This window comes from Pseudophryne corroboree, chromosome 1, assembly GCF_028390025.1.
Source record: "Pseudophryne corroboree isolate aPseCor3 chromosome 1, aPseCor3.hap2, whole genome shotgun sequence".
NCBI lineage: Eukaryota > Metazoa > Chordata > Amphibia > Anura > Myobatrachidae > Pseudophryne > Pseudophryne corroboree.
The window spans coordinates 628,240,581-628,253,703 of NC_086444.1; the positions used below are offsets into that span (position 1 = coordinate 628,240,581).

At 47.2% G+C, this 13,123-nt stretch overlaps 1 protein-coding gene across 6 annotated transcripts in view; it reads right to left on the reverse strand.

Moving 5' to 3' along the window:
* C1H19orf44 (chromosome 1 C19orf44 homolog) overlaps positions 1–13,123 on the reverse strand; it is a 209,018-nt gene that overhangs the window by 52,761 nt on the left and 143,134 nt on the right. For all 6 annotated transcript variants that reach the window (XM_063914516.1, XM_063914512.1, XM_063914511.1 and 3 more), the window contains 2 exons: positions 8,774–9,087; positions 8,294–8,588 (listed from right to left, as the gene is read on the reverse strand). In XM_063914516.1, the coding sequence (XP_063770586.1) occupies positions 8,294–8,588; positions 8,774–9,087 (609 nt within the window). The remainder of the gene's footprint in view (positions 1–8,293; positions 8,589–8,773; positions 9,088–13,123) is intronic.

Genomic DNA, 13,123 nt, shown 5'->3' on the forward strand with positions numbered 1-13,123 from the left:
CATTGCTATAATCATGTAACGGATGGCTTTAGCCATTTTAGGCTGTAACTTTGCATCATCGCCATCAACACTGGAGTCAGAATCCGTGTCGACATCTGTGTCAACAATTTGGAATAGTGGGCGCTTCTGAGACCCTGACGGCCTCTGCGACATAGGATCAGGCATGGGCTGAGACCCTGGCTGTCCCAAGGCTTCAGCTTTATCCAACCTTTTATGCAAGGAAGTAACATTATCATTTAAAACCTTCCACATATCCATCCAATCGGGTGTCGGCGCCGTCGGCGGTGACCCCACATTCATTTGCTCCCGCTCTGCTTCCACATAGCCTTCCTCGTCAAACATGCTGACACAAGCGTACCGACACACCACACACACAGGGGATGCTCTTTTTGCAGACAGTTCCCCCACAAGGCCTTTTGGAGAGACAGAGAGAGTATTCCAGCACACACCCCAGCGCTATATGTCCCAGGAGTCACACAGTAACTTAGTGTTAACCCAGTAGCTGCTGTATATATCGTTTTTGCGCCAAATTTATGTGCCCCCCCTCTCTTTTTACCCTCTTCTACCGTGATTCTGCAGGGGAGAGCCTGGGGAGCTTCCTCTCAGCGGAGCTGTGGAGAGAAAATGGTGCTGGTGAGTGCTGAGGAAGAAGCCCCGCCCCCTCAGCGGCGGGCTTCTGTCCCGCTTTGTGTGTAAAATAATGGCGGGGGCTCATGCATATATACAGTGCCCAACTGTATATATGCTACTTTTTGCCAAGAGGTTACTAATTGCTGCCCAGGGCGCCCCCCCCCTGCGCCCTGCACCCTACAGTGACCGGAGTATGTGGGTTTAGTGTGGGAGCAATGGCACACAGCTGCAGTGCTGTGCGCTACCTCATATGAAGACTGGAGTCTTCTGCCGCCGATTTCGACGTCTTCTTGCTTCTGACACCGGCTTCTGTCTTCTGGCTCTGCGAGGGGGACGGCGGCGCGGCTCCGGGTTCGGACGACCAAGGGTGCGATCCTGTGTACGATCCCTCTGGAGCTAATGGTGTCCAGTAGCCTAAGAAGCAGGACCTATCTTCAGTGAGTAGGGCTGCTTCTCTCCCCTCAGTCCCACATAGCAGAGAGCCTGTTGCCAGCAGATCTCTCTGAAAATAAAAAACCTAACAAAATACTTTCTTTTTAGCAAGCTCAGGAGAGCTCACTAAGTAGCACCCAGCTCGTCCGGGCACAGATTCTAACTGAGGTCTGGAGGAGGGACAGAGGGAGGAGCCAGAACACACCAGAATCCAAATTCTTTCTTAAAGTGCCCTGTCTCCTGCGGAGCCCGTCTATTCCCCATGGTCCTTACGGAGTCCCCAGCATCCACTAGGACGTTAGAGAAATACCATTCTAAGGGGTATATTCAAATACGGTCGGATCCATTCCGACATGCATTTGTCGGAATGGATCCGACAACCCCTATTCAATCTCATCTCAATTCGACTTTAAAAAAGTCGAATTGAGATGAGGGACCAGAGTGAGGAGAGGTGGGAGACCAGCAGGGACAGCCGCAGGCAGACGGAGGAGAGCAGCGCTGCAGAAGGATGTCTCACAGCCGCCAGACCTAACGGCAGTGTCCACCCAGCTCCAGCAAGCGTGACCTCACTTGCTGGAGCCGGGTGGATGCTGCCGTGAGCGGCGCGGCTGTGAGACATCCTGCTGCAGTGCTGTGCTGTAGCGCTGCTCTCCCCTGTATGCCTGCGGCTGTCCCCCGTCTCCCTGCAGCTCCCACCCCCTCTCCTCCTCTGGGTCCCACATCTCAGTCCGACATTTTTTTATGTCGGACTGAGATGGTCGGTAGCGGGGCCAAATCCTGTCGAATTTGGCCCCGTTTCACTCAACAGTACGTGAATCGTCAGCTATACCGATGATTCACATACTATTCGACTTGCCGAATAAAAACTGCAGGGATTGAATAGGTCGAATCACGATTCGACCTTAAAAAGTCGAAAACTGCCGTCTTTTCGACAGACGGCAGTTTTCGACCATAATTTAATATACCCCTTATGGTCTTCACGAACAAACATTTTAAAAACACACTCTGAATGGAGAATGCAGAAAAGCTGGTAATTCCTCCCTTGTTAGATCATCTAAGCAATGGATAATCACCAACTCAATGGAATCGAGTCGAGTAGCCAACACTGTCCTGCCCCTTGTGGACCTATTCTGTGTTGTAGCCTGGCTAAGAGGGGAAGCCAAAATATAGAAGAGCAGGACAGCACTTCTTAGGAATATTATGGTCCTTTCCCGGTTTGGAAAAAGCAGTTGCTTGAAACCATAAACGTACCGTAATGTAAGCTGTAGATGTTAAGCGCTCCATTAGGAACCTTGAGGATTTCCCAATCAGAATGGGTCAAAAGAACCATCCAGATTTTTATACCATGAAGTGCAATCTCTTCTATGCATCTGGAACTAGTATACTCAACTGAAAAGTTTTCCTTATGGTCAAAACACATTGTTATGTATCCAGGAAGTCTGGAGAACATGTCTAGGATGGGAATGCAGACCAATGAAGTACCACAGGCTTACAATTCCTAACATCCAGGTATAGGTGATGGAAACAAACCATCGGATCCCCAAAGAAAAGATAACAGGCAAAAAAACTGTTTCCCTGCAGAACTGTTCTATGGGGTCTGCCTCCTCATTTCACTGCGAGATGAAAGGTCATCAATGGTATGCAAGTCACCTATGACTCTTAGGTCTGGGAGCCTAGATGTTTACATAGACATGATTTCGCTTGGTGGCCAGGAAGATAACCTAGCTAGCACTGGCCAAAATAAGAAACCCACTGACTAATACAGCAGCTCCAGAAATCTCTGAACTCTATGTACACCTTTCAAGTTCTAAGCTAGAACGCATGACTTTAGTTGACCACTAAGCCTGACTATATCAAAAGCCATACTTTCCCCCAGGCTGGTGGATGGATCTTCAGCAAGGACTCTCCCTTGCGCTAAGAAAAAATGGACTACGGGTGGAATACATTTTTATATTCATGCTGTTCCACAGGGTCACAGTAGTCAGGCTCGGAATAGTGGTGGTTGTGCTATGCGAGAGTCCATCTTAGGCACAGACTCCTAGTTTCTTAACAGACGGGAAGATAAAGGGTTTGAAAACAACATGATACTTGGAATCTACTATCAAGCACGATTCAAGCTTTGAAAAATAGGTCATCCAACCAAAGTGAAGATGTTAAAGAAACAGAGTCCCTTTCTCCTCTTGATAAAGAATTGGAAGAAACAGCAGAAACAAAAAGACTGGCAAAACAAAAAAGGAGTCAGCTTTTGATAGTTCTGTGCCAAACTCCACTACCACACACCTCTAACCCCCACAAGTAACGGCGCAGCGTCCCCCAGATGGAGGACAGAGAAATTTGACTTTCCAGCCGTAGCTGTGGAGACCAGGTCCGAGAGACCGTCCCCAAACAATTCCTCACCCTTGTAAGGTAAAACCTCCATGTGCCTTTTTGAGTCGGCATCGCCTGTCCATTGCCGAGTCCACAGGACCCTTCTGGCAGAAATCGACATTGCATTTATTCTAGAGCCCAGTAGGCTAATGTCTCTTTGAGCATCTCTCATATATAGGACAGCGTCTTTTATATGCCCCAGTGTCAGCACTATAGTATCCTTGTCCAAGGTATCAAGTTCCTCAGATAAGGTATCTGTCCATGCTGCTACCGCACTACACATCCAGGCCGACGCAATCGCCGGCCTTAGTAGGGTACCTGAATGTGTATAAATGGACTTCAGGATACCCTCCTGCTTTCTATCCGCAGCATCTTTAGGGCGGCCGTATCCTGTGACGGTAGGGCTACCCTCTTGGATAAGCGTGTTAAAGCTTTGTCTACCCTAGGGGAGGATTCCCAGCGTAACCTGTACGTTGACGGGAAAGGATACGCCATAAGCATCCGTTTGGAAATCTGCAGTTTTCTATCTGGAGATTCCCAAGCTTTTTCACATAACTCATTTAATTCATGTGAAGGGGGAAAGGTCACCTCTTGCCTTTTTTCCCCATACAGATAAACCCTCTTGTCAGGGACTGGGGTTTCCTCTGTGATGTGCAACACATCCTTCATTGCTATAATCATGTAACGGATGGCTTTAGCCATTTTAGGCTGTAACTTTGCATCATCGCCATCAACACTGGAGTCAGAATCCGTGTCGACATCTGTGTCAACAATTTGGAATAGTGGGCGCTTCTGAGACCCTGACGGTCTCTGCGACATAGGATCAGGCATGGGCTGAGACCCCGGCTGTCCCAAGGCTTCAGCTTTATCCAACCTTTTATGCAAGGAAGTAACATTATCATTTAAAACCTTCCACATATCCATCCAATCGGGTGTCGGCGCCGTCGGCGGTGACCCCACATTCATTTGCTCCCGCTCTGCTTCCACATAGCCTTCCTCGTCAAACATGCTGACACAAGCGTACCGACACACCACACACACAGGGGATGCTCTTTTTGCAGACAGTTCCCCCACAAGGCCTTTTGGAGAGACAGAGAGAGAGTATTCCAGCACACACCCCAGCGCTATATGTCCCAGGAGTCACACAGTAACTTAGTGTTAACCCAGTAGCTGCTGTATATATCGTTTTTGCGCCAAATTTATGTGCCCCCCCTCTCTTTTTACCCTCTTCTACCGTGATTCTGCAGGGGAGAGCCTGGGGAGCTTCCTCTCAGCGGAGCTGTGGAGAGAAAATGGCGCTGGTGAGTGCTGAGGAAGAAGCCCCGCCCCCTCAGCGCCGGGCTTCTGTCCCGCTTTGTGTGTAAAATAATGGCGGGGGCTCATGCATATATACAGTGCCCAACTGTATATATGCTACTTTTTGCCAAGAGGTTACTAATTGCTGCCCAGGGCGCCCCCCCCTGCGCCCTGCACCCTACAGTGACCGGAGTATGTGGGTTTAGTGTGGGAGCAATGGCACACAGCTGCAGTGCTGTGCGCTACCTCATATGAAGACTGGAGTCTTCGACAGGATTCGACAGGATTTGGCCCCGCTACCGACCATCTCAGTCCGACATAAAAAAATGTCGGACTGAGATGTGGGACCCAGAGGAGGAGAGGGGGTGGGAGCTGCAGGGAGACGGGGGACAGCCGCAGGCATACAGGGGAGAGCAGCGCTACAGCACAGCACTGCAGCAGGATGTCTCACAGCCGCGCCGCTCACGGCAGCATCCACCCGGCTCCAGCAAGTGAGGTCACGCTTGCTGGAGCTGGGTGGACACTGCCGTTAGGTCTGGCGGCTGTGAGACATCCTTCTGCAGCGCTGCTCTCCTCCAGGTATAGGTGATGGAAACAAACCATCGGATCCCCAAAGAAAAGATAACAGGCAAAAAGACTGTTTCCCTGCAGAACTGTTCTATGGGGTCTGCCTCCTCATTTCACTGCGAGATGAAAGGTCATCAATGGTAGGCAAGTCACCTATGACTCTTAGGTCTGGGAGCCTAGATGTTTACATAGACATGATTTCGCTTGGTGGCCAGGAAGATAACCTAGCTAGCACTGGCCAAAATAAGAAACCCACTGACTAATACAGCAGCTCCAGAAATCTCTGAACTCTGTGTACACCTTTCAAGTTCTAAGCTAGAACGCATGACTTTAGTTGACCACTAAGCCTGACTATATCAAAAGCCATACTTTCCCCCAGGCTGGTGGATGGATCTTCAGCAAGGACTCTCCCTTGCGCTAAGAAAAAATGGACTACGGGTGGAATACATTTTTATATTCATGCTGTTCCACAGGGTCACAGTAGTCAGGCTCGGAATAGTGGTGGTTGTGCTATGCGAGAGTCCATCTTAGGCACAGACTCCTAGTTTCTTAACAGACGGGAAGATAAAGGGTTTGAAAACAACATGATACTTGGAATCTACTATCAAGCACGATTCAAGCTTTGAAAAATAGGTCATCCAACCAAAGTGAAGATGTTAAAGAAACAGAGTCCCTTTCTCCTCTTGATAAAGAATTGGAAGAAACAGCAGAAACAAAAAGACTGGCAAAACCATGTTGCACTGCAGGTGGGGCAGAAGTAAAAAGTGTAGCGAGATTTAGATGTGAGATAGGCCTGTCTGAACTCAAATCTAAATGTCAGTGTAAAAATAAAGCTGTCCAGCATTTGATAAATGTATTTGCACCCTTTTGCGTTGCAACCTAGTTTGTTCCAGAAATATTTTTTTTTACTTTACTTCATACTCAGAATCAGCCCATTAGAGTAAGCTGGGCAGCTAGCATTAAAACCCTTCCAAGTCCAAGTTACGTCAGCCTCATGGCGCTGGTGGCATGGTGGTTAGAAGCAGGCAGGAGTAGGTACCTCCAGTGTCTGCTCCAGGCATCCTGCAGCTGTCTGTGCAGGTGGTATCCGGATGATAGGTCGACAGTAAAAAGGTTGAGTCAATAGGTTGACACCAAATGGTAAACATTTATATGGCTGACATGGTCAAAAGGTCGACATGACAATGGTCGACATTAGTTTTTTCTGGGAATTTTATATTTTATTTTCAGGACTTTCATACTTTACCATTCACATGGATTACAATTGGGAATAGTAACCTAGCGAGCAAAGCGGAGCAATTCACCTTGCCCGAAGCATGACGAGAGAAGAGAGCCATGCGAAGGGACGTGGTGCATTAATTGGGGGTCCACATGCTGAAAGGAACATTTGGACACCCAATTTTTTTTTTTTAAACTCATGTCAACTTTTTCATGTGTCGACTATTTCCATGTCGACCTAGACATTGTCGACCCCATTGATCCATAACCTGGGCTGGCAGAAGGATGCCCTAATAAAGAAACAAATAGTAAGAGCAGCAGCTGCCTAAGGCACCCCTTGAACAAAACTACAGTTCGAGGTAGTCTTCCGTGGTAGTGAGAGTGAGCAGCTCAAACCTTTGGTGCCCAAGCTCCTGCAACCCTATGCCATATTGTTTATTTCAGTGTCCCCCATGGAAAGAGAAAAATCACATATAATAAAAGCCAAGTCTGCTCCTCACCTCTTTTATGTGCGCTGGCGGCCACTAGAGGCCACCACACAGACCAAATGATTTCTTTGTGTGCTGGAAGCTAACACAGCTCAAACTGAAAATGAAAATGCAGGGAGATGTTACTGCCTCCTAACCTGCTGCTGGTCATATCAATACTGATCTGTTCCACACTTGCTGCATATGGAGAGAGGGGGCTGGGGAGAAAGAGTGGGGGTAGGGGCACACAGGGACTGGGGGGGTGGAGTAGGGGCAGATAGGGACTGGGGGGGGGGGGGGGGGGGGATAGTGCCGGAAGGTTAGATAGGGAAGAAAGGGGGAGGGAGTTTGGGTTAGATAGGGACAGTGGAGAGAGATATGCAGGATTTTTTCAATATGGTCACCTCTGTGTGACACAGACACACACACACTCCCTAAGTACACTGCACCCCCCCACCATATACTGCCCCTATATACACTGCAGCCCCACCATATACTGCTCCTATATACACACTGCCCCCCCATCCTCCATATACTGCTCCCACCATATACTGCATACTCTGCATCCCCTGCTCCATAAACTATGCTGCAATCCCCGTTTACTTGACATACCGGGACTCGGCAACAAGTATCAGCAGTCCCCAGGAAACTAATGCAGAAACCACCAGACAATCCCGCATCGCACAGAGCGGAGGTATCGGGGACACGTGTGGCCACTTACCGACGGGGGGAGAAGGTGAATCAGTCTGGCAGGAAGAGGTGAGACCCTGTATCGGGTAAGCAGTGCGGTGACCGGTAGCAGAAAGGGGTCAGTGCTGGGGCTGCATATAATGTGCGGTGAGGAGGCAGATAACTGGCTCAGCTGCTTTATATATACACTGCGCTCCAATGGGGGGGCGGTGTCCTGGACTCGCCCCTCCCACACAGATTATGCACAGAGACCTCGGGCCACCTGCTGGTGGCTACTGGTGCCCTCTACCCTACAGTCTGGCCGGGAACTGTGCAGGGACTGGGGAACTTACATATGCCAGTACTGGTGTATATAGTGTAGCATCATTATAGCCTGTCCATTACAGATATACAGCATCTAGATCTATAAAAGGTTAATGCTACACACACACTCAGCATGACAGAGCCCCAGCTCCAAGCAGCAGGACTTCCAGAAACCCTCCTAATATAATCCAGCCCTGGTGTCTGTCATTTTGACAGGCTTCTAACTAGCTATATTATAAAAACACAGGAATAATAGATTTATAAAGATTTCTTTTTGTTGTATCAGTACAGCAAAAATCTCTGTGCATAAAAGTCAAGCTCACCGGCTTCTTCCACCACCTATCGCCATTTTCTGACATCTCCAATGAGCTGCCAACAAGATGAAGCATTTCTTCTTCTTCACTCTCCATAGTTCCTCTCTTACTCTCGGGTTTGCTACGGACAGCATGCCGTGTGTCCTGCTCCTGCTTCCTGGGCACTGGCTCCTTTATGTAAACTTTTTTCTTTAAGAACCTGTTTTCTCGCACACTAAAGTCACTACTTGACCTGTTGGAGAAAGGTCTTTCTTCAGATGTTCTCAGGTCAGAGTCATTCTCAGAGATGTCCATTTCCAGTTTTCTGCAAAAGACAAGAAATAAAAGGACATCATGTAAACCAAATTAGATACAAATATATAAAATAGTAGCAGCAAGGTTTATTTTATTTATTTTTACACCTAGTACAAATATTGCACAAAATAAATTTTAAATTGCTTCAAAGAATAAAATAAATAAAAGCCATAAACAAAGCATTCCTAAGCTCACCTTAACCGATGTCTGTTCTCAAACTCTGCCAGTCTTTTCAAAGCTGCACTGGTTGGCAACTTTGATTGGACAGGATGCGGATGAGCATGTTTTGTCATCTCATTGGCACTGGCAGCATTGCCCTTTAGATGTTCACCCGATGGACTCTTCTTCTTTAAGAACCGACTCTTTGTTTCAGATGTCTGTTGAGGACCTGAGGTAGCTTTGTACTTCTCACCCTCATGTTCGTCAACTGACAGGTCGCTCAAGTCAGCAAAGGATTGCTCAGAGTGCCTTAAGGCACTCGTCTTCTTGTTAAGGGTATGCATGTATTCCTAGAAAAAATAATCCTCAGAGTATGAATGTGTATTATTTAAATTTAGCGTAAACCCTACATATTTTTCTCTCAGATCATAGGAAAAAAATTAATCAAATATTTCACTGAATTTAAATTTTGGATTTGGTGTAAAATATTACAATCACAAGATCCTCTTACATTTAGGTTTTTCCATTTGAAAAACCTACAGTAATGACAACCATACTTGGACAAATGCTGACACTGGTTTAGTATAGACTGGAGGTGCTATGTTGTGACAAATAGTATTGTTATAGTTATTATACAATCCTATCCTTGCAAACCATCTGGTGGACATTGCAGAGAGAACGCACTAAGAGACCCTGGCCCTCATTCCGAGTTGATTGCTAGCTGCCGTTGTTCGCAGTGCAGCGATCAGGCAAAAAATTTGGCATTTCTGCGCATGCGTACGGACCGCAGTACGCACGCGCAACGTACTTTCACAAAAAACTATGCAGTTTCAAACAAGGTCTAGCGACGCTTTTCAGTCGCACTGCTGATCGGTGAATGATTGACAGGAAGTGGGTGTTTCTGGGTGGTAACTGTCCGTTTTCCGGAAGTGTGCTAAAAAACGCAGGCATGTCAGGTAAAAACGCAGGCGTGTCTGGGGAAACGGGGGAGTGGCTGGCCGAACGCAGGGCGTGTTTGTGATGTCAAACCAGGAACCAAACAGTCTGAAGTGATCGCAAGGAAGGAGTAGGTTTGCAGCTACTCTGAAACTGCTTGAAAATATTTCACCACTATTCTGCTAACCTTTCATTCGCAATTCTGCTAAGCTAAGATACACTCCCAGAGGGCGGCGGCTTAGCGTTTGCACTGCTGCTAAAAACAGCTAGCGAGCGATCAACTCGGAATGAGGGCCCCCGTCTCTCACACCACAAAATGTAAAGCTTCTAGACACTACGGTATATTCTGACGTGACCAGCTTTGGAGCTTGAAGCATGGTCCGAACAACTGGCCTTGAAAACCCACAAGCCCCAAAGAACGGGTTCAAGAACCATGCCTTCAAACCATTCCTGGGGGGGCCAAAATCAGCTGGAAGACATCCTGAGGCAGTTCAATTCACCGGGATGGACAGTGTGGCGACTGATAAAGCCCGCCTTCCTATCGTAACTCACCCCCGCCATCACATAGTGACTACTCATTCCACCCTACCGATTTATATAAGCCACAGCAATGGCATTGTCTGACTGGATGGGAACAGGCTTGCCATGCTAGGCATACTGAGCCTGGACCACGGCATTCCTGACAGCCTTCAATTCCAGGATATTGATGGGAAGTGCAGACTCTGTCCAAGACCAGAGATACAGCAGATGTAGTCACAGTATCTCATCCCAACAGGCTGGCATGAATGGTGACTAAGACCCAATCCCAAACCAAAAAGGGGAACCCTTTGAAAGGGTTTGGGGAATGGAGCCACCACAAGAGAGATTGGCATGGCTAAAGTGACAGTCGAATGAACTGCCTCAACAATTGTGCCCCACTCTGGACCAACAAGCTAATATTTGGCACTGGAGAGTTTAACAATTCAGTATCCAGCCATGAGCCTGCACAGTGTCCACCACCACCTGAATATAATAAAGCAGCAACGATTCCACCTTCACCAGCAAGGGTGGCACTCGATAAACTGGCTGTCGGGATCCCGGCGCTCAGCATACCGGCGCAATGATCCCGACCGCCGGGATACAGACAACTATTCTCCCTCTTGGGGTGTCCACGAAACCCCTGAAAGGAGAATAAATAGCGCGGCGCCCCACTCGTAGTACATCCCACCAGCAGGTTGTCCAAATAAAGAATTATTGCGATTCCTTCTCATGCCAGCAAAGAAATCATGTGGGCCATGACTTTTGTAAAAATCCTGGGGACTGAACAGACTAAATGTCAGGGCCTGAAACTGAAAGTGCAATAACCCAACGTGAAGCAGAGCAGTTGATGATGGCTATGCCAAATGCGTTTGTGAATATAGGCGTTACCCTCCCTCTACTGCGCCGATAAAAATGCTCAGGGACTCCATCTTGAAATGTACCAGACAGAAATGGGGATTTAGCCATTTTAAGTCCAAAATCGGACGGAAGGATCCCTATCCCTTGCTGGTGCACGGGAAATGGAGCAATAACTCAGAAATCTAAAGAGAATTAACAGCAACAAGAAGAGCTGCACGTCTGACCGGGTCTCAAGTACGAGGAGTGGTGAAACATTTCCTATAACTGGGACATGATTAAAGGGGCTCTAGGGGATACATTTACGGATATGCAGATTTACAGAAGTGGAGATGTTGCCCATAGCAACCTATCAGATGCTACTTATTTATCTAGCACCTTTTAGAAGAGAATGGCTAGAATATGATCAGTTGCTATGGGCAACATCTCCATTTCTGTAAACCTGCACTTTAGTAAATATACCCCAGGCATATAAAAGGAATAAAGGGGCATGAGCGAGGGTACTCTTTGTGGGATACTGCCAGTTGGGGTCAAGCTGTGTAGCATATTATGCTTCATATCCCAGTCAGCAAAATTGAAATATAATATGGCACTCCACAAATTAAAAAAAAACAAAAACAAAAAAAACAGTTTGGATACCCATACTATAGGTGTATCAAATAACAGACTAAAAAAGCTTTGAACACCTCTGCTTCTATTTGTATGAAATCGGAGATGTCTTTAGATGCAATTTTGCATAATTGTCATACTAGACTTATGAACTGACTATTTCTTTTTGTGTATTTTTGCAAACTTAAACAGTATGTCACATGAACAGCGTACAAATAAAGCTTGAAGAAAACAAAAAAAACAAAAAACACATAGCATATTTTTACATAAAGCTTTATCCAAGCTGAAATGAAGAGAGCTAACATAACACTAGGGTAGTTGTATTAAAATACATGCTTCAGACGTTATGTGTAAGTACCCACTTCAGCTCCGGATCGCAGTGAAGCAGGTCTACATAATGCCAGCATGTATAAAAAACATGTTTGCCGAAGAGGGAGAGTGTTAAAGTACCTGTGTGTCAAAGTACACGCTCTTCCTTTTTGTCTGTCTCTGCTTCCACTGATAATGCTGCATATTATCTGCGCCGGGGGGGGAAGCCACCACAACAAAAAAAGGATTTTAATTACCTACCGGTATATCCTTTTCTCGTAGTCCGTAGAGAATACTGGGGTCCACATTAGTACCATGGGGTATAGACGGGTCCACTAGGAGCCTTGGCACTTTAAGAAATGAATAGTGTGGGCTGGCTCCTCCCACTATTCCCCCTCCTACCAGACTCAGTCTAGAAACTGTGCCCGGGGAGACGGACAAACCTAGAGAGAAGGATTGAAAGTCCAGTGGTGAGATTCGAATCAGCACACACAAACCAAGAGGATGCTAACCAAACAAGCCATGCTAACCAAACTTGAACAGGAACAGCAACAGCTAAACCAACAACAATACTTAACCAAGTAACTGTGCAGGAAACACAAAGCACTGGACGGGCGCCCAGTATCCTCTATGGAGTACGAAAAAAGGATTTACCGGTAGGTACTTAAAATCCTATTTTGTCTTACGTCCTAGAGCAGGCATGTCCAAACTGCGGCCCTCCAGCTGTTGAGAAACTACACATTCCAGCATGCCCTGACACAGTTTTGCTGTCATAGAATGCTAAAGCTGTGTCAGGGCATGCTGGGATGTGTAGTTTCTCAACAGCTGGAGGGCCGCAGTTTGGACATGCCTGTCCTAGAGGATACTGGGGTCCACATTAGTACCATGGGGATGTACCAAAGCTCCCAAACTGGGTGCGAGAGTGCTGAGGGTCCTGCAGAACTGATTGACCAAACTGAAGGTACTCAGAGGCCAAAGTATCGAACTTGTAGAACTTCGCAAACGTGTTTGAACAAGTAACTGCTCGGCAGAGTTGTAAAGCCGAGACACCCCGGGGCAGCTGCTACGGAAGAACCCACCGACCTAGTAGAGTGGGTCTGTACAGATTTAGGACACGGCAAACCTGCCGTGGAATAAGCATGCTGGATAGTAAGCCTG